The sequence below is a fragment of the Helicoverpa zea genome, chromosome 31 (genome assembly GCF_022581195.2).
Source record: "Helicoverpa zea isolate HzStark_Cry1AcR chromosome 31, ilHelZeax1.1, whole genome shotgun sequence".
Taxonomy (NCBI): domain Eukaryota; kingdom Metazoa; phylum Arthropoda; class Insecta; order Lepidoptera; family Noctuidae; genus Helicoverpa; species Helicoverpa zea.
Genome location: NC_061482.1, coordinates 3174254 through 3197379, shown reverse-complemented (window position 1 = coordinate 3197379; position 23126 = coordinate 3174254). Strand labels below are relative to the sequence as shown.

General features: G+C 39.9%; 1 protein-coding gene across 1 annotated transcript; it reads right to left on the bottom strand.

Annotated features, from left to right (window-relative positions):
* Positions 1–22115: 22115 nt before the first annotated feature.
* LOC124645156 lies at positions 22116–22727 on the bottom strand. The gene has a single exon (XM_047184915.1). It carries the CDS (start codon positions 22725–22727, stop codon positions 22116–22118), a length of 612 nt encoding a protein of 203 aa, XP_047040871.1.
* Positions 22728–23126: the final 399 nt, after the last annotated feature.

The window sequence follows — 23126 nt, the reverse complement described above, 5'->3', positions numbered from 1 at the left end:
AAAGTTTAGCTCTAATCTTTTGAATATGAGATTTCCAGTTTACGTGTTCGTCTATAGATAGTCCTAGGAGAGTGAAATTATTAATCTGCTCTAGTTTCGTTGTATCGTACGTGTAGTTAATTTTTATAGGGTCTCTTTGGTGTGGGTGGAAGGTTATTAGTTTGGTTTTGGTGAAATTTATTTCTAGGTTGTGGTTTTTTAGCCAATTTATAACAGTTGAAAGGAGACTATTTAGTTTGTAGATTATATTTTCATTGATTTGATAAGAGGTCAGTAACGATACGTCATCTGCGAACAATACACACGGTTCATTTATTGCTTTAGGAAGATCATTAATGTAGATGAGGAATAAAAGACACCCTATGACACTCCCTTGGGGGATGGAAGCATTTATGGCTTTTAAATTGGATCTTATTTGTAATATTTCTTTGGTTTCTTTGTTGAAAAATTCTATCTCGACAACCTGCTCTCTATCCTTAAGATAAGATTCGAACCATTTATATGCATTTCCACGAATTCCGATTCCGTGTAACTTATTTAAAAGTATTCCGAATTGCACTTTGTCGTATGCCTTGGTCATATCCAGTAGTATACCTATAGCGTACTTTTTGTTATTTATTATATTTAATGCTTCTTGAATAAATTTATAGACTGCTAATGTTGTGGATCTGTTTTTACGAAAGCCATTTTGACAATCGTCTAATATTTTGTATTTTTCGCAAAAGGAATAAACTCTTTTACACATTGCCTTCTCAAATATTTTAGATGCTGTTGGCAGTAGGGCAATAGGGCGGTAATTGTTTGGGTCAGTTTTTAGGTTTTTCTTATGTATAGGTTTAATCAAAGCTGTTTTAAGTTCTTTAGGGAATTTTCCTTCTTCAAAAGATTGGTTTATTAGTAAGTAAAAAGGTAGTGTTAGTTCGTCTGCGCAAAGCTTAAGGAGGAATGGAGGCAGGTCGTCCACACCGCAGCTCTTTTTATTACGTAGGTTTTTTATTATTTGGTTTATTTCGTATCCATCGACTGGGCTGAGGAACATGGTATTTTCTGTGGGACAAATAACCGGGGCTCCCTTCGGTTCGATGCCAGAAGTGCAAGTGTTTTCGCCTATTGATGCGAAGAAGTCATTAAAAATATTAGCTACCTGTTTAGGTTCGGTTATTAAATTATTATTTATTTGTAGTTTCAAATTATTTTTGTCTTGTTTTGTTATTTTATTTGTCCTTTCGTTTATTATACTCCACATTGTTTTTACTTTATTAGTAGATGTACTCATTTTGTTTATATATTGTAGTTTTTTCGATGTTGTTACAGTCTTTTTTAAGATTTTTTCGTATTTTTTATAGTATCGTGTTAGTATAGGGTTGTTGGTTTTTAGCGTAATGGTTTTGAGTAGTCTTTTATTTTTACAAGCTAGTTTGATACCGCTGGTCAGCCAATATTTTTTAAATTTTGTTTTTAATTTAATTTTTATTTTAGGTATACATGCATTCAAAATGTTTTGTAATACTGTTTTAAAGCTTGTGTAATTTTCATCAATGTTTTTATTTGTTGTTATTATGTCTTGCCACTTTTGTTTACCAATTTCTGATTTGAATTTTTTGATGTTTTCTTCTTTATATATTCTTTTTCTCGTGTACCAAGTTACTTGTTTATTGTTTTTAGTGTTTTGTAATTGCGTGTGAAAAATAGTAGCATTGTGATCAGAGAAACCCAATTCTTCAACGGTAGTGTAGTTGTCTTTAGTATTAAAATTAGTAAAAATCAAGTCTAGACATGTAGAGGTAGTTTGTGAAATGCGTGTTGGCTCTTTTATGTGTTGCATGAATTTGTATTCTAACATGAAATCTAAAAATAAATTAGTTTTTAAACAGTTGTCTAAAATATTAATATTCAAGTCTCCACCTAATATTACGTTATGTCTACTGTATTTACTATTTATAAAATACATAAGTTTTTTTAATTGACACATAAATACTTCTTCCTCTCTTCTGTTCCAATAAATAGTTATAATAAGTATATTATCTTTTGGTAATTCTATGGCACAAATTTCTACACAATATTCAATAGACATATCTCTAATATCACAAATCTCTTTATATTCTAAATATTCCTGTAACAAAATGCAAACGCCGCCGCCTCCTCGAGTGCTTCGGCAGTAGGATGCCGCAATTTTGTAGCCGTCGATGTGAAGACATTCTATTTTTTCTTGTGATAACCACGTCTCAGTAAAACATATCACGTTGTATTTCGGGTTATCATCGGTGAAGGCTTCAATTAGATGTAGTTTGTTATTTATGCTTTGTATATTCTGGAAAAGTATCTTAAAGTGTTCTACGGAAGTTCCGAAATGTATTAATTTGAGTGTCTTTGTTTTTGTATTTATTAGATGCGTATTGTTGTTCATGTATTTCTATTGGTAATGTGGTATTCTGGTGTAGACATGTCTCTTCGTTTATTGGTACATGTTTGCCGTCGATGTATAATTTATTGTTTCGTATTATGGCATACTGGCCATTTTTCCGTGCTTTCATCATTTCTTCGCGTAATATATGTCTAAATTTCCGTTCGTCTTTGCTCAGGAATTCGGACACATATAACCCAGTGCCTTGGAAATAATTGCCGTTCTCTAAAATGTACTTGGTCATTTTCTTGCTTAATAGTTCAATTACTATAGGTCGGGTTTTGTTATTGTTTCTTCCCATTCTACAGGTTTCCTCTATGTAGCCTGTCAGGTCTACATGCAGAATTTCATAAAACATGTTTATCAACCTGTTGTGTAGTTCATATTCTGGCTCGTTATAGTACTCAGTAAAACCATATATTACAATTTTTTTAGAATTATTTTCTGTATATTTAGCTTCTGGAATAGTTTTCATAAGTTTCAATTGTTTATTTTCATCCATCAGGATTTCCTTTTGCTTGTTTAAATTCTCAATCTTTTTGTTAATATTATCTATTTCTCGTGTTTTTTCTTCGTTTTGTTTAAACAATATATTTGTTCTTCCTTCAAATTCTTCTTTCAGTTTAGAAATAGCTTTTTTTATTTCATCCTCAATTGTATTTTTAATTTCTGATATTATATATTTATTATTTTCTTGGAGGCGTTGCATTATAATTTCACTTAAATTATTGAGTGAAAGATTTGCTGTAGCATGCTTATCTTTATCTTCGGAGCATAGTGTGTCGCCCAGAAAGCTCAAGTCCTCGGAGAGTGTCGAATTATTATGGTTTAGCGGTTTTTTACGCATGGTTATATTGTTGTCAGGAGTTTTTCCAACAGTTTGGTTTAATGATTGTGTTAATCTATCTGCATGCTGTCGTATTGGTGTATTTAAGTTGCCGGTTTTTGGTATTTTGCATCGGCATGTTTGACATTTCCATAAGTTCTTCTGTTCTGGGGTCATATTATGAAAAATAGTGGCTGAAATATTTCCGCACTGTAGATCATATCTATGTTTACAAAAATGGCATGTTATGTTTTCAGTATTATGCAGATTTTGTTTACATCCTGCACATTCAGCTTCCATTTTTAAGGGTTTTTGAAAATAGTGCCCTCTAGTGTGTAATAGCGTTGAGAAATCAGTATATGTGACTTCTGGCAAGGTTGGGATGTTATTTTTGCTACTTGACGCTAGATGGCGCTATTGTACTTTGAATACGCTAATTTTTATTTGTGGTTTTTATTTTGTGTTTCTAGTTATTAGTTCGTGTTAGTTTAATCGGTCAAATACCTTTCTGGTGTGACATTTGGCAATATCCTGCTTGTTGTTCCAAATACCTTTGAGTAATGTTACACAGCACTTCGATTTTTGAAATCGTAGGTAAGTTTGGAAAATGTTCGTTAACGTAACACAAATTGTTTGTTTACATTACTTTTCTTGTAGGATTTCTTTGAACTATAGTTTTTAACACTGTCTGTAATTGAATTTTTCACTTTCATTTAGTTTTTATAGGGATATATGCACTTAAACTATTTATTAACATTTAAAATACACGGAGCTACTGTTTACGTGCGCACTGCAGCGCCCTCTCCTCTTTTTTTTTTTTTTTTTTTTTTTTTTTTTTAAACTAATTTACTATATTAAATTACACATGTAAAATCTAATAACTATTAATATGATGGTATAACACTAACTTATTGACTAAAATAAACTAACAATTTATAATTAACTAAGTTCTATCATTATAAATCCAAATAGCTATAACCTAAAATACCCAACACCAAAAGATAAGAAAATTATATTATGTTTAAAATAAATGTAATCCTTTGAATAAAGTTAATTAACAAAAATAAGTCAAACTATATATATAAATCACTTGCTACCACTAGTAGTACCAGGTGCAGGTGGCAATATACTATAAGATGCACTTGGATCTAATCCTGGGCTTCTCCTATCTGGCACTGCAACCTTCATTACAGATTGTTTTGCTGCTAATATTTGTGCACGCATATTAATCTCATTAGTTTGAATATTAGTATAATTCTGGATTAATGTCTCTGCATCTAAACCAGGAGGAACACCTCCAAGTGCATATTTAGCAAATATGTTATAATTGTCAGATATATAGGTCTTATGTTTAGCAGCATATTGTTTAATAACTTTAGTTATCATAGCATTTCTAACATTTGGATTTGTCACTCTCTTAGTAGCATGAATAACAGCAACTATAGCACATGCCATATCTGAGGATGGCAAATATTGCCCACCACTGCAGGTACTTTCATTTATAATTTTAATTACTTCAATTTGTTCTTTCTTAAGTTCTGCTGCCATCCTAGGAATAGATTCTCTTGAAAATACAGCACCACATAGTGGTGTCATCAGTATAGATGCATCTTTTGAAAATGCATATGATATAGCCTTTGAAAAAGTTACTACAGATAATAATGCAGCTTGTCTAAAGGTTATTACCATTTTATCTCCATCTTCCATCTTTTTGTAAACCATATCTCTAAAAGTTGTTACAATGACGACTTTAATACTGATCTTCCCTCCTTTATTGTAAGGGAACCTGAATCTTTATTTTAATTTTATATTTTTTTAAATATAATTTTATGGCCTTCTAGCCTTTATGCCAAAATTTTATATTTTACGGGTGTCGTTGTTGCCATTACACAACGTTTTGATGACAAATATTTTTTTAGCTACCAACATTCCGGTAGTGTTGAGAAATTAGTATGTTTTTTATGTCATTATCCGTTCATTAGTTAAGCCACGCTTAAGCAACGTTTATAGGTTAAAAAAGTTTAATCACTACTTAAGGCTTTAAGTAGTAATTAGTTAAAACAATGCTTAGAAGAGGATTAGATAATTTTTATAAGTAAGGCTGTAAGTCATTATCCGTTCATTAGTTAAGACATGCTTAAGCAACGTTCATAGGTATAAAAAAAATAATCACTACTTAAGGCTTTAAGTAGTAATTAGTTAAAACAATGCTTAGAAGATGATTAGTTGATTTTTATAAGTAAGGCTGCAAGTTATAAAAATATTATAATAATATTAATTTAATTATTTATAAAATAGATGGCCACCGATATCGGGCATAGGGTCCAAGGTACCGCTGGTTAGGATCCCAGAGACAGAAACCTCCTCACAATACGCACCGTATCAAGGAGTACTGCCTTCTGAATCAGTCCCTTGATCCAGCCGTCTATCTTGATTTTAGATCTGTGGATCCGTAGTATGGGCGCGTGACGTTCTCGTTCATTCTTACAGTCCATCTTATGCGCTGCACACAACCACCGGCAGCGGGGACCCTGCTAGGGACCTGATGGTCCCCCGATCCCAAGCCCGTCGGTGGCTGGCGTCTCCCCTGCCGACGTATAGGTGGTGGCGACGTCGGCGGAGAGAAGTATTCGTCTTTAGGAGATATTGAAATAACCAGATATTTCAGTCGACTGACTATTTATTAGACTAGCTGACCTATTTATATCCACGTGCCGTGACGCTGCGGTAGCGTCAATCTGATTTTGAAATTTGAAATTTTGAATATGAATCCGAATTTATATTTTCTCCATGAGTGTTGAAGGTTGCATGTCAAAGAAGCTAGTATGCATTCCATGTCGCTATATCGATGTTTAATATCGGCGGTATGCCGCGTACCGATGCCGGTTCATATTCTTCGAGCATCTTGTCGGCCATCCCAGCTATGATTTCCAGCGATCATTCGGTGTTGATGGAAAGCACGGAGCGCTCATATACGTGTAACTGCTTTAGCCACATAACTATTAGGGCTTCTTGGGACAATCATTTTCCGCCGAGATCACGCATTCTCCGAAGAAGGTGGCTTGGTTTTTGGTCGCCGAGTTCGAGACCACTCAGCAGCTTCTGCAGTTGGCGATCGTCAGACTCTTGAAAAGTCGCTATGAGTCTTATGCTGTAGAGCTGGTTTGCTATCTTTAGAGATAGAGAGGATTTAGACCCTTGATCAAGAATCAAAGCATCACCTTGCTCCAAAATCCAGTGAAGTAGGCTAACTTCATTATTGACTATGCCTGCCATAATTGTTGCATTAGAAGTCACGGCAGCATATGGGCCTTGCACATCTATTATATATCCATCACTACATACAATTAAGAAAGGTTTCAGGAGATTTTCGAACTTTTGCAGCATATACGTCTGTCGTTGGAAAAGAAAATTTGAACTTTTTTCAATATAAATGTAAGTTCTGTCACATATAACAATTGCTTTTGAATTTTGATTATTTCCGAAAATGCTTTTGGGTGTTAATAAATTCTGTCCCAAATTGGTGTACCTATATACTGTTGAATCCCAAATGTAAGTCGACGAAAGTTGTTAAAGACTCTCTTGCGACTGCCAGTTTCCGTTCTAATGTGCGACGAGACATTATAAAGTAGCCAATGGTTCATTAGATTCGCCTGATCTCAATTTTGACAAAAAATACCGAGTATAGTACGAGGACGATTATTATCTCCACCCAGAGATGGTGTCTCACTTAATATTTGTGCGAATTGGTCATTATTTAGACCGACCCAAAAATGTAGCCCCGCATCAGTTAACCCATTTAGTTAGCCGAGTCGCGATTGCACGTTTTAGTATAGTGCACACGTCTGTAAACTGTTCTGCGGTGAATTGGTGGACGATGTTACAGTTTTAGGAGATATAGACTGATATCTATTTCACGGAAACTGTTTATTTATTCTCGCGCACCCGTGACGCTGCGGTAGCGGGGAGCGGGGGCGGAAATCTTATTATGAAATTTGAACTTAAATTTTGAATGTGAATCAGAATCATGTCAGTGTCTTATTTTCTTCCATTTTCTTCATGGAGGTTGCATGCCAAAGAAGGTTGTATTCCATGTCGCTACACATTCTTACAGCTTCTCTCCCATATGTATAAATGCATGCCATTTTAACTATTTTCGTGACATATTGGATTCCTATTCAACAAATCTGTTACCACTTTTGTTATTGTTATAGGTTCCATCGTATATTATTAGCCCTTCGGTGTTGTCCAAATTCTCTCCAAGACATTTCTTATTATGGCAGCCGATACATGTTGATAACCCTCTTCCCCTTTGTTGTTTGACTCAAACTGTATTTCAGGATCTGATTTAAGCTACAGTCCGGATGCTCAGCTTGCACCTTCTGTATCAGATCTGATGTGAGTCCGTGGTGACCGTACTTTAGTACACATTTGGGGAGACCTGGGAATTTTGGAGATAGCAGGATTCCGTTTTCAAGTTCAGGGATGAGGCGCTTCTTCCCAGATTGGTTGCAGGCATCGTCACACCTCATCCTCTGTGTGGGGGGAGGACGAGGAGAGGGAGACCTGGTTCTGACAGGGGAGATGTAGTCATTGGTGACATGGAATTTGAAGACACCTCTCTTTCCGGAGGGCCCTGCTTGCACTGTTCCGGGGATTGATGAGTAAACCTTGATGATCCGCTCAATTATCCCAGCTGTCCTCTTCCTCTCAACACTAGATTTCATGTATGAGAGGTCCACCAGAATGGTCCTGTCATCAAGCTCCTTGACATCCCCAGGGAGTCCAGATAGTGTATATGTGACATTGCGGGAAAGTTCATCGCTGTGATCCATTCCCAGGTTAAGTGGCACATGTTCATTTAAGACATTCACGAGCAAAAGTAAAACAGCGTTCGAGTGTTCTCCTCAATATGTTAAACAATGTTGCAAGCCTTTCATCGGAGTCACCTGTACGAAGTTTAGACAAGTACATTCTTAATACAGTTCTGGGATTGTTACGTCACTGTTTCACATCTTGACTTATTTTTTTAATGATAATAAGTTCGTTCTTGAAAAGATAGGAATCCAATTTGATGTTGAACATAGCGGATCCACCAATGTTCAAGCAAGAACCGGAAATGGACACGATGCAAAATTTCGTTTCGTCTTCAGTGAAATTGATGTTCAATTTTAATGCCAGCGGTTCAGACATGCAGGAGATTGAAGCTCCAGTGTCTATCAGAGAAAGAATGTTTTGATGGCTGCTGGAAATGTTGATTAAAGGAACGGACTGACCAGTTTTATTGTTTTCATCTGGGAGTTTATTTTCCTCGGACCAAGCTTTTGCATATTTTCACTTGTCAGCCCCTGTAGATATGTCTTTATGAAAATAATTTCGTCATTTATATGGGCCTTCATACTTAAATCGTTTTTATTAAACGATAATAAAACATTTCTCTACATACTTATTTATGGAAATTCTTCCTTTATTTTATCGCAAACCGTCTTATAAGCCTTCGGTATATTGGTTTTTAAAGAAGTACAATGCAGGCCCTTGTAAATATGCGCCTAGAATGAGCGCGAGATCATTTTCCTCCCATTTATTGATTGCGGGTATTAATTTAAATTACACTAAAAATTCGACAAAATTTACGTCATCGACACCCGTGAAAAAAATTATGGTTTGCGCCATTGTCATATAGATGATTTTACTTAACTTGTCTCTCGTTCGCTGGCTCCGTCGCGTAGAATATGTTACCCTTCTCGACACCTCCGGTTTTTCTTCTATCTGTCACCAAGCGACTTTTCACTTGATCTGAAAAGGACAATGGGCGATTCCGGTCCAAATGTCCACCACGAATGAGATCTATATGGCTAGATAGCCCGTTAAATATAGAACATTTTTTGTTATGAAAGTAAAAAAAATATAATGCCAGAAAAAAGTTATAGCAAAATCAAATAAAACATTTTAAAAATTTTTTCAATTACTTAGGACAATGGGCGTTTCCGATCCAAATGTCCACCACCAACGAGACCTATATGGCTAGATAGCCTGTTAAATATATAACATTTTTTGTTAAGGAAGTAAAAAAAAATATAATGCCAGAAAAAAGTTATAGCGAAATCAAAAAACTCATTTTATATACTTTTCATTTTTGTTGTTTTTTTCAATTATTTTCCATGATGTTCGATTTTCGTCCTTTCTGTGACTTCTGTCAACATGGAAGCTTTGAGAAGAAACTGCAGAATTTGCAATTATTCATTATTACAGAGAAGGCATCACCAGTTACTTCGACCTTTCTTGGATGACCATCCAGGAACCGCTGAGCATATTCAAGCACTTCTGGCGCCTCAATTGGTTAGTGATTCGCACATCTGCTAGGAAAATATGAGCTGCTAAGCCCGCGGACTCATAATTAGATTTATCCGCGACCAGTGGTCAAGACGTTTCGAATATTCAAACGTTCTTTCACCAGTGTTGGACCAGCCGCCACTCGAACTAACTAGGATGGGCAAAATATACCTACGTCTCGATTTACTGGTATATGTGTGGTGGTTTTACTAGTTCTTAGCAATATTGCAACATTTTTATGTTATTTTACAGTTAAACCTTGACGGTGAAGAATTCGTCTGCCGCAATTGTTGGCTGAGAGTGCAATACGCAGTTAATCGTAGCAGGGATGAAAATCCACCAATAAGGAGGCCTGCTGAAGGCATTTTTGAAACAACGGAGTTTGCAAGGGCGCCAAACACATCTAACTCTTGCATTTTTTTTGGATGTGTTAATGAAAGTCGATGTCGTATTCCGGAAGTAATCAAGCTCGATCTTTTGATTCACTCAAACTTTTATATACCACCAAATGCTAGAGTTTGTCGGGAGCACATAAATCGTAATGATTGGCATCGGCTTCTTGATTCTCCAAACGCTTCTCACGACTTTCCGGGTGCATTATTGGTTGAAATGTTAAAATTATTACAAACGCACATAAAAAATAATCCAAACACAATGGATTTTGAAAATGTCAGGTCGATGGATCCACAACTCCTGCATTATCGTGTAGGCTTATCTCTTAATGAGTTTGAGCAGATACGAAGAGAAACTCCATCCCTGTCACGTGAGGAGAGTCAGCCCAATACATCGCTTGCTATTTATTTAATGAAGCTACGTACTGGAGAGACGAATGAAAGACTGAGTATTTTGTTTAAAATGAGTCGACGTACGCTTGAACGTAAAATGAATGTTGCACGAACTTGTCTTTTACGTGAGTTTGTCCCACAACATCTGGGGCTTAATCATATTTCGCGAAATGAAATAATTCAAAGAAATCGAATCCTTCCAAATGGCATTTATGGAAACCCAGAAGGAGGACTTGAGGACGGAAAGGCCATTGTAATCATAGACGGTACATATGTATATATTCAAAAATCAAGCAACTTCCTTTTTCAGCGGGAAACGTACAGTTTACACAAATATGACAATTTGTTGAAGCCTTTTCTTTTAGTATGTTGTGATGGATACATCATAGATGTCACAGGCCCCCATGCAGCCACGACATCTGATGCTGTAATAATGAAACGTTTAATAGAAGAAAGTGAAACTAACGCTTTTCATTACGTGTTCAATCAAGGCGACGTATTTTTATGTGATCGTGGCTTCAGGGATGCCGTTGAGGAAATCGAAATGCGTGGTTACGAGGCGCATATTCCTGTAAGTGTAGGTCGCGGCGAAGACCAGCTCACAACGCTTGAGGCAAATAAGAATCGGCAAGTAACACTTTGTCGGTGGGTTATCGAAATAGTAAATGGTCGCTTCAAACGTGACTTTAAGCTATTCCGGCAAGATTTTTTTAATCGGGCTTTGCACCACATGATGGACGACTTTCGTGTAGCTGCTTCTCTCATAAATGCTTTTCACGTAATAGTGCAGGATAGCAGACACGTACATGAATTCATGCGAGTTATGAGGGAAAGGCTGCACGAACCCAATCGCTTAGGTGCATATGTCAAAGAAAAAAACCTTAACAGACAGCGGGTGATGTTTCGCAATGTTGAAAACAATATTATCGGAGCAGAAGAGTTTCCGAGGCTAACACATGATGATTTGGAATTGTTTGCTTTGGGAACATACCAATTAAAGCTTGCGCGAAGCTATTTTAGTGAGCACATACGCAATGGCGTATACCATGTGGAAGCAGCAAGGGAAGATGTTTTAAATGATATTGAAGGCTTCGGCATCGAACGCAATAATGCAGTTATGCTTCGTGCAAGGATTCAGTCCAGACACGCTCGTGCAAGAAAATATTACTCGTACATTGTGATACACAACCATTTAAATGGCCGGGAAGCAATTTCTAATTATTATTGTTCTTGTCTTTCTGGGATGCGAACTTTAGGATGCTGCGCACATGTAATGCTAATTGTTTGGTATTTTGGGTGGGCAAGACACCAACCTACAATTAGTATCCCTGCTGCTGATCTAGACAATGTAATAATAGATGAAAATGTATTGATGAACGATTAACTTGGTCGGTAACTATGTACATAAGTGTTATTCGAAGAATCGTTTTTTTTTTGTTTAAATTCATATATTCTGATGTAAATACCTTTTTTACTATATTTTTATAACCCTATCGATAAGTGTATAGTATGCAATTGTAATTATAGTTTTTACTGTTGTACTACGAGTATCTATAATATTTCGAGTTTTCCAGTGGTTATTTACTCTTGGTGATTATTCTTGCCTTCTTGCCTTGCCTTCTCAGTGTGAAAAGAGGCTTTTGCGCCTCCGTACTCTCGTATGTGCGTGGCTTTTAATAAAACACTGATTAATTATTGCTATTGTGTACACGACATGTGCAATGTCTGTTATTAAAAATAAGTCTAAAAGATTTTTTTTTTATGCAATTGTGTCTTAGTTACTCGTCTTAGTTTAAGACAAAGCTATAGTATGTAAAATAATAATGATAATATAAAAAAAACTACCGAAAATTAAGAACACATTTTTACTATAACTTTTTTTTGGCATTGTTTTTTTTTTTGCTTTCTTAGTAAAAGTTACTCCAAATTAAGCGGACTATTTAATTATATAGGTCTCGTCCGTGGTGGACATTTGGACCAAACTTCATACATTCTTGCCCAATCTCCTTTATACTTGGGGCTTTGGCGTCGGCACCTCCATCAAATGTAGGACCGAAAGATTGCTCGCTTGCTTAAATGAAAAACTTGATTTTGAAATCACGACGTTTATTGTACGAGCTCGGGTGGTGAAGTGACAACTTCAGTATAAAAATTCTAATCCTATTCTTTTTCATGGAACGAATTTAAATAATTTTCCGGCCTCTAAAACCTTACAATGAAAAAGTTTCTAACTAAGTACTCTACAGTACGAAGTCCAAGCAGTATGGTTGCAAGTTCTTCGCTCCAGTGAGTGTCTGCGCTTCTCGCCATGAGTGCGGCTTTTAAAGTTTGATGCCAGTGTTCGACTTTCCCATTTGCTTGTGGGTGGAAAGCAGTGGTTCGAATTCTAGTAATGCCGAACTTCTTCATAAGTGCCTTGAATAATGCAGATTCGAATTGTCTTCCTTGGTCCGTTGTTACGCGTAGCGGGCAGCCAAATCGCGATATCCATCTCGCGATATCCATTTCGTACACCGCTTTAGCAACGGTGTCGGCAGTGACGTCCATAGGAATTGCTTTGGGCCATCTTGTGCAGCGGTCGATCATAGTAAGAAGGTGGAATCTGTAGTCGTTTGAAGGAGGCAGCGGTCCCACGATGTCTACGTGAACGTGTTCGAAACGAGAGGATTTTTGAAAATCGCCAAGGGGACTGACAACGTGACGTTGAACCTTGCTGCGCTGGCAACCGATGCAAGCTTTTGCCCATAGGCCAACTTCTTTGTTTATACTCGGCCAGAAAAACTTTGTGGACATTATTTTACGAGATGTTCGTACCCCCGGATGACTTAGTTCGTGTTGTGCTTTGAAAGCTGCAAAACGATAAGTCACTAGTAGGTAAGGACGAATGTTGCCGGTAGTTGCCATCGCATACGACGGGTCGTTGACCTCCTGGCCATCTGATGCGTGAAAATTTGAGTTTTGGGTTGGCCATGTAGGATTTCAGTTCATCGTCTTTTTCCTGGTCTTGGGCGAGTTGATTGTAGTCAATAGTAGCGTGTTAAAAATCTATCTCTTCTATGCGTGATAAGGCGTCGGCAGCTTCGTTGTTATCACCGTGCACGTATTGAGTTTTTATGCAAAACTGGCTAATGAAGTGGAGTTGGCGTTTTCGTCTTGGGGTATCGCTGCTGCTAGGTGTTCTTGTTAGCGCGAAAGGTAATGGTTTGTGGTCGGTGAATATTGTGAGGTGATTGCCCTCTATCAATCTTCGAAGCGTTTAGGTTCATAATGTCCAAATCCCAAAATGTCCAAATCCCAGAATGTCTATGTCCCAAATAGTCCATATCCCTGAATGTCCATGTCCCTAAAACTCCACATCCCAGAATGTCCATGTCCCGGAATGTCCATAATACATACCAGAGTGTCTATTCTACTTTATGCAAACAAATATGGTGGGTTAAAAAAACAACTGTTTTCTATTGTCAATCATATACTTATTAATTATAATTTAAAAAAAAGCACTTATATAAATATAATTATGTGAAATAAATATATTATTTATTTTTATAAAATGATCTTATTATAGGGAAATATTAAAACTAAGTAGCAAAATATTCATCCGCATCGCTGTCAGCTGGGATCGTGCCCAAAAGGCTGGCTGCATTGCCACGCTGGATGGCAATGCATATCCTTTGACCGAAGTATAGGCCAGCCCTTTGGTAACGAGTGGACACCACTAATCGCTTACTAATTTCTCGAAAGAGTCTGTGGGCACTTGGGCCCCATGGTCCCAGGGTTTCAACCCCAAACGGCTCAAAAATGCAATTGCCGGTGAGGTTTACATATTTGTGCCGCTTGAGGTTTTCGCGGCTGCAGCAGCTGCACCGACACAGCTCGCCGTACTGGGAAGGTGGGAAGGTGCAAGGGTGTCGACGCAGGTTGCGTCCCACACCAAAGACCTTCCCATCTTCCAAGGCATTATAGACATCCCGTCTGGTCTCTTGCCATCGTCGCGTGCCAAGCCTCTGGGTTCTAAAATGGCTGGCACTCCGGCGGTGACAAGAGCACGACGGATAATGTCATTTATGCTGGCGTGTCGTGCCATGCGACCAGCACTTTTGCTACAGGAAAGACCATGGTGCCCAAGGCGGTCCACAGATTTACCGCACTGGCAGCGATGCGGAGCCGCAGTGGGAGCGCCGAGGCGTAGGCATGTAGCGAGCCGGAATGTAGTGTCACCCAGCATGGTCCCAACGCTGGGTGACGGCAGTGCGTGAAGCCATAACCCTGACTCCCACTCTCCCACAGCCAGTAGGCGGGCACGCTCAGCAGTATTGACAGATGTTTCAATTAGTTTATTTCTCGTCAATGTGCAGAGCGGCTCGTCCCACTGTCTCTGGGAAGCCGGGTTGTCAGGGAAGGCTGTGTTTGGGCAAGCCACTTTCCAGGCGTTCATGCCATCAGTCAGACACGGCACCTCAGAATCGACCAGTGAAGGGGTTAAAATTTTTCTGGTCAACTCCTTAGCGCCGCAGACCGAGGATAGGAACGCCGGTAGACTTAAACTGGAAATTTTGCGGACACCGAGGCCACCGAATCTGATCGGAAGGGTGGCTTGAAGCCACGCTCGGTCGTCCAAGGCCAAATTAAAAACAGATGTAAAAGTAGAACGGATAATTTCGTCAATTCTGTCTAAAAGATGTGGCTGCTTCCATAAGGGAGAGGAGCGAAGGTTGTATATAAATTTTGGGCCAAAACAACAGTATTTGACTAAGGTAAAAGCCGAATGAAGATTATCTATCCGATTATTAGTCTATCCGAAATGTCATTAAAATTTGAAATTTTGTTATCTATGAATGTTGTGAAACTTTCTTCCAAAATAGGTGAACCTAGGAGATGCAATGATGTTTCGTCCAGAATTTTAATTTGAGGTGCTATGACATTAAATTTTGATATGACTGTCTGTCTGTCCGGGATGTCAGGAACAAAAATTTCACATTTTGATAAATTTAGATCCAGTCCAATCGAATGAAATTTTTCTTTTAGGAATATGAGGTCTTGGTAAACAGTTTCTCTATCTCCTCCTAGGGTCCCGTCATCCAAATACCAAGCGTTAAATTTTGAATTTAGTTTCTCTATTATGGGGTGAATAGCCAAGCTGAAAATGACCGGCCCAAGGGGGTCACCCTGTTGGCATCCAACTGCAGATTCCAAAACATGGTCCTTGTATAGTAATTTAGAAGGGTGCCTGTAACATTGCCAAAGGTAACTATAAATTTCGGGTAATTCTTTTTTAGCCTCGGCCAACAAGGTGTCCCTGTTAACAGAATTAAAAGCGTTCTTTATGTCAACCTTAAGGATGACCTCACCTTTTTTTGAGTCTAAAAATGTGGAGAAAGTATGTATAGCAGCCTCACAGCCCCCTTTCGAACCAAATCCGAGTTGCAGGGGCTGAAATTTGTTAGCAAGCACGTCATGATAGTGCTTGCAACAAATTTTGGCTGCCATACGCCTGTATGTACACCCTACGGCAATGGGACGAATGCCGCCGTCCTTTTTACGGAGCGAACTTATGTCCCTTGGAAAATCCTTTTTTAGTTTTTTATAAAACTGTTCATATATCTCCTTTACCGGTCCTAAATCTTTACACACTTTTTGTTTCAAGGATGCTATTCGTTTGTTGATTTCTGCAATGGCAATATTTTTCTTGCAAGAATGTGACGATGTTCGTAAAATACGTAATTTTTCCTTATCTATAGTAATCGAAGCAGTACTATTTCTTCTGTTTATGCACCTTCATAAAGTTGACCCGCTTGAGTTACTCACATTTTTATTAAATCGGTGGCCGTTATAAATTAAAGTTGCAGTCCCTTTTTGATTAGTGACAAATTCAAATTCTTGATTCATTTTTCAATACGGTATTGTAGCGCGTGGCGCGCTAGGGACCGGGGATCTTCAGGATATTTAATTAAAAGATTGCAAACAACTTCTTCTTCTTCTTAGCGAGTCGATGGCAACTTAAATTTTGGAGGCCCAATATTTCGCTACGCATACGGCATTGTCAGTAGCGTTATAAAGGTCATCCACTATGCAGCTGTCGGGGCATAGTGGACAACATAGAAGGTGCCGCATGGTTTGTGGTATGGCACCACACCCGCAGCTATTATCGTCAGTGTAGCCCCACTTACATAGGTTTTCCCTGCACCTGCCTACCTGTGCACGTAGCCTGTTAAGAGACTTCCATACAGGCCACGGTTGGTCGTAACCTGGTGGAAGCCGTTCCGCGGGTGGAAGGAAGTCAGGCAGAGCAAGTTCTTCCCATAGTTCGATGCGGGTCTTAGGAGCATCTTTAATTGGGGCTACACTGGCGAGGAAACTGTTCCTGCTTTTTAGTCGGCTGCGCAGTGGTCTAGCGCCATGTAGCGGATGACGTTGGTCCGTTTCTTGGCGCATTTTTTCCAGGGAGGCAGCCACGTTCCTGCGTACCGCTGGGGGTGCAATTCCGGCGAGTGGATATAGCATATGAACCGGTGTTGGTTTGAGACAGCCTGTTATTATTCTACACGTCTCATTAAGAGCTACATCCACCCCCTTTGTGTGCGTGGAGCGACCCCAAACCGGGCAAGCATATTCACCGGCAGAAAAACATAATGCTAATCCAGTGGCACGCAGGACATTCGGGGCAGCACCCCATTTGGAGGTGGTTAGACGTCGCAGGAGGTTATTACGGCTGAACACTTTCTTCTTGACGTTCTCGCAGTTGGTCTTATACGTCAATGACCTATCTAAGGTAACACCTAGGTACTTTGGGCAGTCAGTGTGCGTGATGCGTACGCCTCTCCAAACGACGTCTAATTTGCGGTTAGCCATACGGTTGCGCAGGTGATAGGCGCAGGACTGTGTCTTGGCAGGATTCGGTTTCAGGGCGTTTTCCCTGTAATATATGTCCAGGTCTTTAAGGGCAGCAGAGAGGTAGGTCTCGACCACTTCAAACGATTTAGCCTGCGCTGCCAGTGCCAGGTCGTCGGCATAGATAAAACTGGTTGTATTAGGTGGTTGCGGCTGATCGGCAAACAACTTCAACTTTGCGTTTATTGACGGACTCGGGGGTGAAGTGACATACTTCAATATTAAAATTCTAAGCTACTATTTCTCATAGAACACATTTAAAATGATTGTCCGGACGGTCTCAAAATAATGAATAAAACCTTACCAATGAAAAAGTTTCTAACTACACTACAGTATAATTGTCACAGCAGGAAAATACTTGTTGGATTAAAAGAAAACTAATAATAAAACAACACAATGATCATAGAAGTTATCTATTACTTCCCGTATGTGTCGGTAGGACGGATATTATTTTTATAAAAAGTACCCACATGATAATGCTTTATGATTGCGTTTAGTTTTTGCAAGTTGCAGAAAAATATTTCATCGAGTCAATCTCGCATTCCAAGAAACTCAAACCTGTATGTATTTTTATATAAGTTGAGAAAGGAAAGCAAACATTGGGATAGCCAGGTGGTAAATTCAATGTTCAAGAAATTTAGAAATACACGAAGATTACGGGACATTGAATTCAGTCATTGAAAACAGTTGTTTTTTTAACCCACCATATAATTTTGTTAGCATAAAGTAGAATAGACACTCTGGTATGTATTATGGACATTCCGGGACATGGACATTCTGGGATATGGACATTCAGGGATATGGACTTTTTGGGATATGGACATTCATGGATATGGACTTTTAGGGACATGGACATTCAGGGATATGGACTTTTTGGGACATGGACATTCTGGGATTTGGACATTTTGGGATATGGACATTCTGAGATTTGGACTTTTTGCACCTTCTGAACATTTTGAGATTTGGACATTATGAACCTAAACGCTTCGAAGATGTTGAACAGCGGTGTACATCGCTAATAATTCGCGATCGTTCACGCTGTATCTTCGCTGAGTTTCGCTCATGGATTTTGAGAAAAAAATGCTAGTATTCGATGCGTCGGTGAATAAACTTAGCGGCGCGTTGGAAATCGGGTGCATTAGCGTTGTTGCTTTGACTGCCTCGAGTAAGCTTTGTCGGCATTTCTCAAAAGCTTGTTCTGCCTCTTGTGACTATTTAATCGGAGTTTTGTCGTTTTTCTTGCTGTTGTGTAGATATTTGTTCAATTCATGTTGCCTTTCAGCTTGATGAGGTAACCAACTACGATAAAAGTTCATCATTCCAAGAAATCTTCGCAGTTCTTGAACTGTTTGTGGTTTCGGATAGTTGACGATTGCTTGTATTCGATTCTGAGTAGGTTTGATTCCTTCTGACAAGACTTCGTATCCGAGAAATTCGATGGTTTCCTTGTCGAATTCACATTTTCTGATGTTTAGACTGACGCCGAAGGCATCTAGGCGTTCGAGTACCAATTGTAAGTGCTGGCGATGTTCTTCCTTTTTTCTCGAGAATACCAGCGTATCATCGACGAAGCAAAATACGATGTCATCTAGTCCTCGAAGGACTTCATGCATGAAGCGTTGAAAGGTTTGACCGGAATTTCTTAAGCCGAACGTCATGCAGTTGAACTCGAAAAGGCCAAATGGTGTTATTATTGCTGTTTGCTGTGCATCTTCTTTTGCGATAGGAATCCAATAATATGCCATTTTCAGATCAAGTTTTGAGAATATTTTCTTGCCGTGAAGTTGATATGTAAATTCTTGAATTCTCGGTATGGGGTGTCGGTCGGGAACGGTGATTGCGTTGAGTCTTCTATAGTCTCCGCATACTCGTAGTGAACCATCTTATTTCTTGACAACATGAAGTGGACTCGCCCACGGACTGCATGATGGTTTGCATATTCCCATCTCTATCATGCGTTCGAATTCGAGTTTCGCTGCTTTGTACTTGTCGGGAGGAAGAGGGCGCGGCCGAGAGAATATTGGAGGGCCGGTTGTCTCGATGTGGTGTGTGACGTCATGTTTGGCTGGCGTCTTGAGTGACATAGGTCGCAGTACATCAGGATATTTTTTTAGAAGGTCGTGTTAGGCGTGGTTGTGATTGATCGTGAAGACGGATTCCTCGCAGCTGTTTATTCTTATTGTGCTTATACTGAGATCGGTCACGAGGTCAATGAGTTTTCTTTGGTGCAGATCGACTAGTAATTTGTGCCCAGTATATGCGCCCAGTATTGAAGTCGACGAATCGTTGGCGACGATGAAAATCCACCTGAAGCTTCTTCGTAAGCCTAGTTGAGCTCTAGAGTGCGCTCTCCATAGGTACGAATTTCTGTGCCGTTGGCGGCGAATAGTTTGTAGGCCGTTTTTGCGGGCTTTGCGTTCTTTGCATTGCGAGCGGCCAATACTGATATGTCAGCTCCTGTGTCGATGAGGAATTTCTCTCTGCTGATGATGTCGGTCACACATAGGCGGCGGCTTGTTTGGTTTACATCGTCCTCCGCCACGGTCGATGTATCCTTTAGTTTTCCGGCTTCGATCTGGAACAGGGCGATTCACATTTTCGCGCATCGTTACCGAATAAAAAAAAAAAATAATAATTTATTAACCCATCAGCGTCGCTCGGCTTGCCAGATGCTCGATTTTGGCGGGAAACGCTGCGTTGACGCGACGATGACCGATAGCGAGAACGGGAGGGAGGGTGGCGGCGGTATGTCGCGCGCCGATGGCTTGTACGTAGCTCAGCAACTTCAAGTGTTAGTTTCTCAATTTGCTTCGAAAGGATGTTGATCTGCAGGTTGGTTATGACATTCTGTTGCGCACCGTCGACTGTAGTGGGTGAATCGTTGTAGCGACGGCGGCGATTGAAGCAGGTTCATATTGTTCGAGCATCTTGTCGGCCATCGCAGCTATGATTTCCAGCGATGATTCCGTGTTGATGGAAAGCACGGAGCGCACATATGCAACTGCTTTAGCCACATAACTTTAAGGGCTTGTTGGGACAATAATTTTCCGCCGAGAGCACGCACTCTCCGAAGAAGGTGGCTTGGTTTTGGTCGCCGAATTTGAGACCACTCAGCAGCTTCTGCAGTTTGCGATCGTCAGACTCTTGAAAAGTCGCTATCAGTCTTTCTTTCAAGGTCTGGTATTTGCCAGTAGCCGGAAGCTCCAATATTAGGTCCGTGATTAGTTTCAGGTTGTTGCAACCCAGCAGCGGAACGACAAGATTAAATTTCTGGTCATCTCCAGCTGCTCCAAATTGCGCGAACCACAGCCGTGGATTATGTCGCCAGAACGGTGGAATTCTTGCCGGCAGGGATATCGTGGCTACGTCTTTGCTGGCCGTGATACCGCCCTGAGCATCGACGAATTCTTTATTTGGTCTGGACGTCATGTTGTCGTTGACTCTCAACTCAACGGAGGGTCTTCACGATCAATCGTCGGGGTCACCAATTTAGGAGATAATTAAAGAACCAGAATTTTCAGTCGACTAGCTTTATTTAGACCAGCGCCCTATTTATATCCGAACGCCTGCGGCAGCGAAAATCTGCTTTTTAAATTTTGAAATTGTGAATTTGAAGTTTAATCCTAATTTCTATTTTCGTCATGAGTGTTGAAGGTTGCAAGTCAAAGAAGGTTTCCATGTCGCTACAGATATGTTCAGACGGTCTCCTTCTGGAAACTAAAATTTGAGCCCTTTTGAGTAAACATGTAAGTGCCATGACAAATTAATATAGCTTCCCCACTATTACCAAACAAATCAGTGGGCACTTCTAGATTTTTTGCAATAATCTGTTCTCTCGTAATTTGATCAAACCTATATATGACGAGGAACAATCTCACCGTCTAAACATCCCCTTGCTATTTTCATGAGATGCCTTAGTTTTGGGGTTTCATGCCAAAAAATGTAGAAAGCCGCTCATTTGATTCACCAGTTCTTAATTTAGACAAGAGTATGCCTAACGCGGTTCGTGTTGTTATTGACCAACGATGGACTTTCACAAAAAATCCTTTCAAACTCTTCACGAGTGCGCCCAGACAGGGCGTCTAATAATATTGTTCTGCATCGTGATTTTCATTGAGATTTTCAAAATCTATTATTTAGCTTCTAAGTACTACTACAAACTACAAGGCACTCCAACATTTCAAAGATATTCTGGAGACTAAATTCAAAACAACGATTAAGTGCAGTTACTAAAAGATCTCACCTATTTGCAACTAAGTGTTCCTGACAAACAAGTGAATGCGGAGGTTGCTGTGTATCAATAGCTGCAATTTCACACTTTTAGGTATGCGACAACGAGTAGTATTCCGATAGTCGTAGAACAAACAATTTTTCGATCCATTTGGTGCCCGGCAGTAGTTACTAGGTAACTGAAATGTCAAACACTCGTCCGACATTTGCACTGACTGGTCTTCTTCTTGGGTCTCGTTACTAACTAGTTCCTCTATGTCAGAGACATTCTCTATTGGAGGACGGTCTTCTAAGACAGGAAGTTCTTGCACGGTAGGCACTTCCACTGGTGCTATTGTGAGATTAGCACGCAGGCACCCCCGCCGAGCTCTTGTCCAACATTTATGACAGATACGCTGGTCATTAGTGAACGTTAGCTTAAAATGGGCTTTAGGAGATGATTAAAACACTAGAAATTTCTGTCGACTGGCTTTATTCAGACCGGCGGCGCCCTGCTTATATCCGCACGCCTGCGGCAGCGATAATCTGCTTTTGAAATTTCAAAATTTTGAATTTGACGTTTAATCCTTATTTCTATTTTCTTCATGAGTATTGAAGGTTGCAAGTCAAAGAAGGTTGTATGCGTTTCATGTCGCTACATCACTTCCCCCTAAGCGAAGCGAACGTTTGGTTTAACTATGCGGCCGGAACGAGTGACGATTGTGTCGCGCTGTGTTTTTGCTGCTGCTGCTGGTTGTGGCACTATGCTCGGGAAGCGCGATGGCGACGCTTGTTGCTTATTCTGCATGCTTGAGGAAATGGGAGTGATTTCTTCTTCGTTAAGTAGGTATGCCGGTTTTAATCTGTCGATAGAGACGACTGCTGTACGCGAAGGCATCTGGATGATAAATTGTTTTTCTCCACGATGTATGAATTTGAATGGACTGTCGAATGGCGGGGTCAATGGACTCTTCACCATGTCGTTGCGAACGAAAACATGTGTACACGTCGCTAAATCTTTATACACGAATGTGTTTCTGTTGTTGCTATGTGACTTGTTGCTCGGTGAAAGATTTGCCATTGATTCACTCAGACAGCGAACAAACTCTGCGTTTTCAACTTCCGGCGGTGTAGGCTCGAAATAATCTGACGATATTCTGAGTGTTGATCCGTAAGTCATCAGGGCTGGACTAACTTGGGAGTCCTCACGTAAGGCGGAACGCAGTCCAAGCAAAACGGTTGCAAGTTCCTCGCTCCAGTGAGTGCCTGCACTTCTCGCCATGAGTGCGGCTTTTAAAGTTCGATGCCAGCGTTCGACTTTCCCATTTGCTTGTTTGTGGGTGGAAAGCGGTGGTTCGAATTCTAGTGATGCCGAACTTCTTCATAAGTGCCTTAAATAATGCAGATTCGAATTGTCTTCCTTGGTCCGTTGTTACGCGTAGCGGGCAGCCAAATCGTGATATCCATCCTTCGTACATCACTTTAGCAACGGTGTCGGCAGTGACGTCACGCATAGGAATTGCTTCGGGCCATCTTGTGCAGCGGTCGATCATCGTAAAAAGGTATCTGTAGTCGTTTGAAGGAGGTAGCGGTCCCACGATGTCTACGTGAACGTGTTCGAAACGAGAGTATTTTTGAAAATCGCCAAGGGGACTGACGACGTGACGTTGAATCTTGCTGC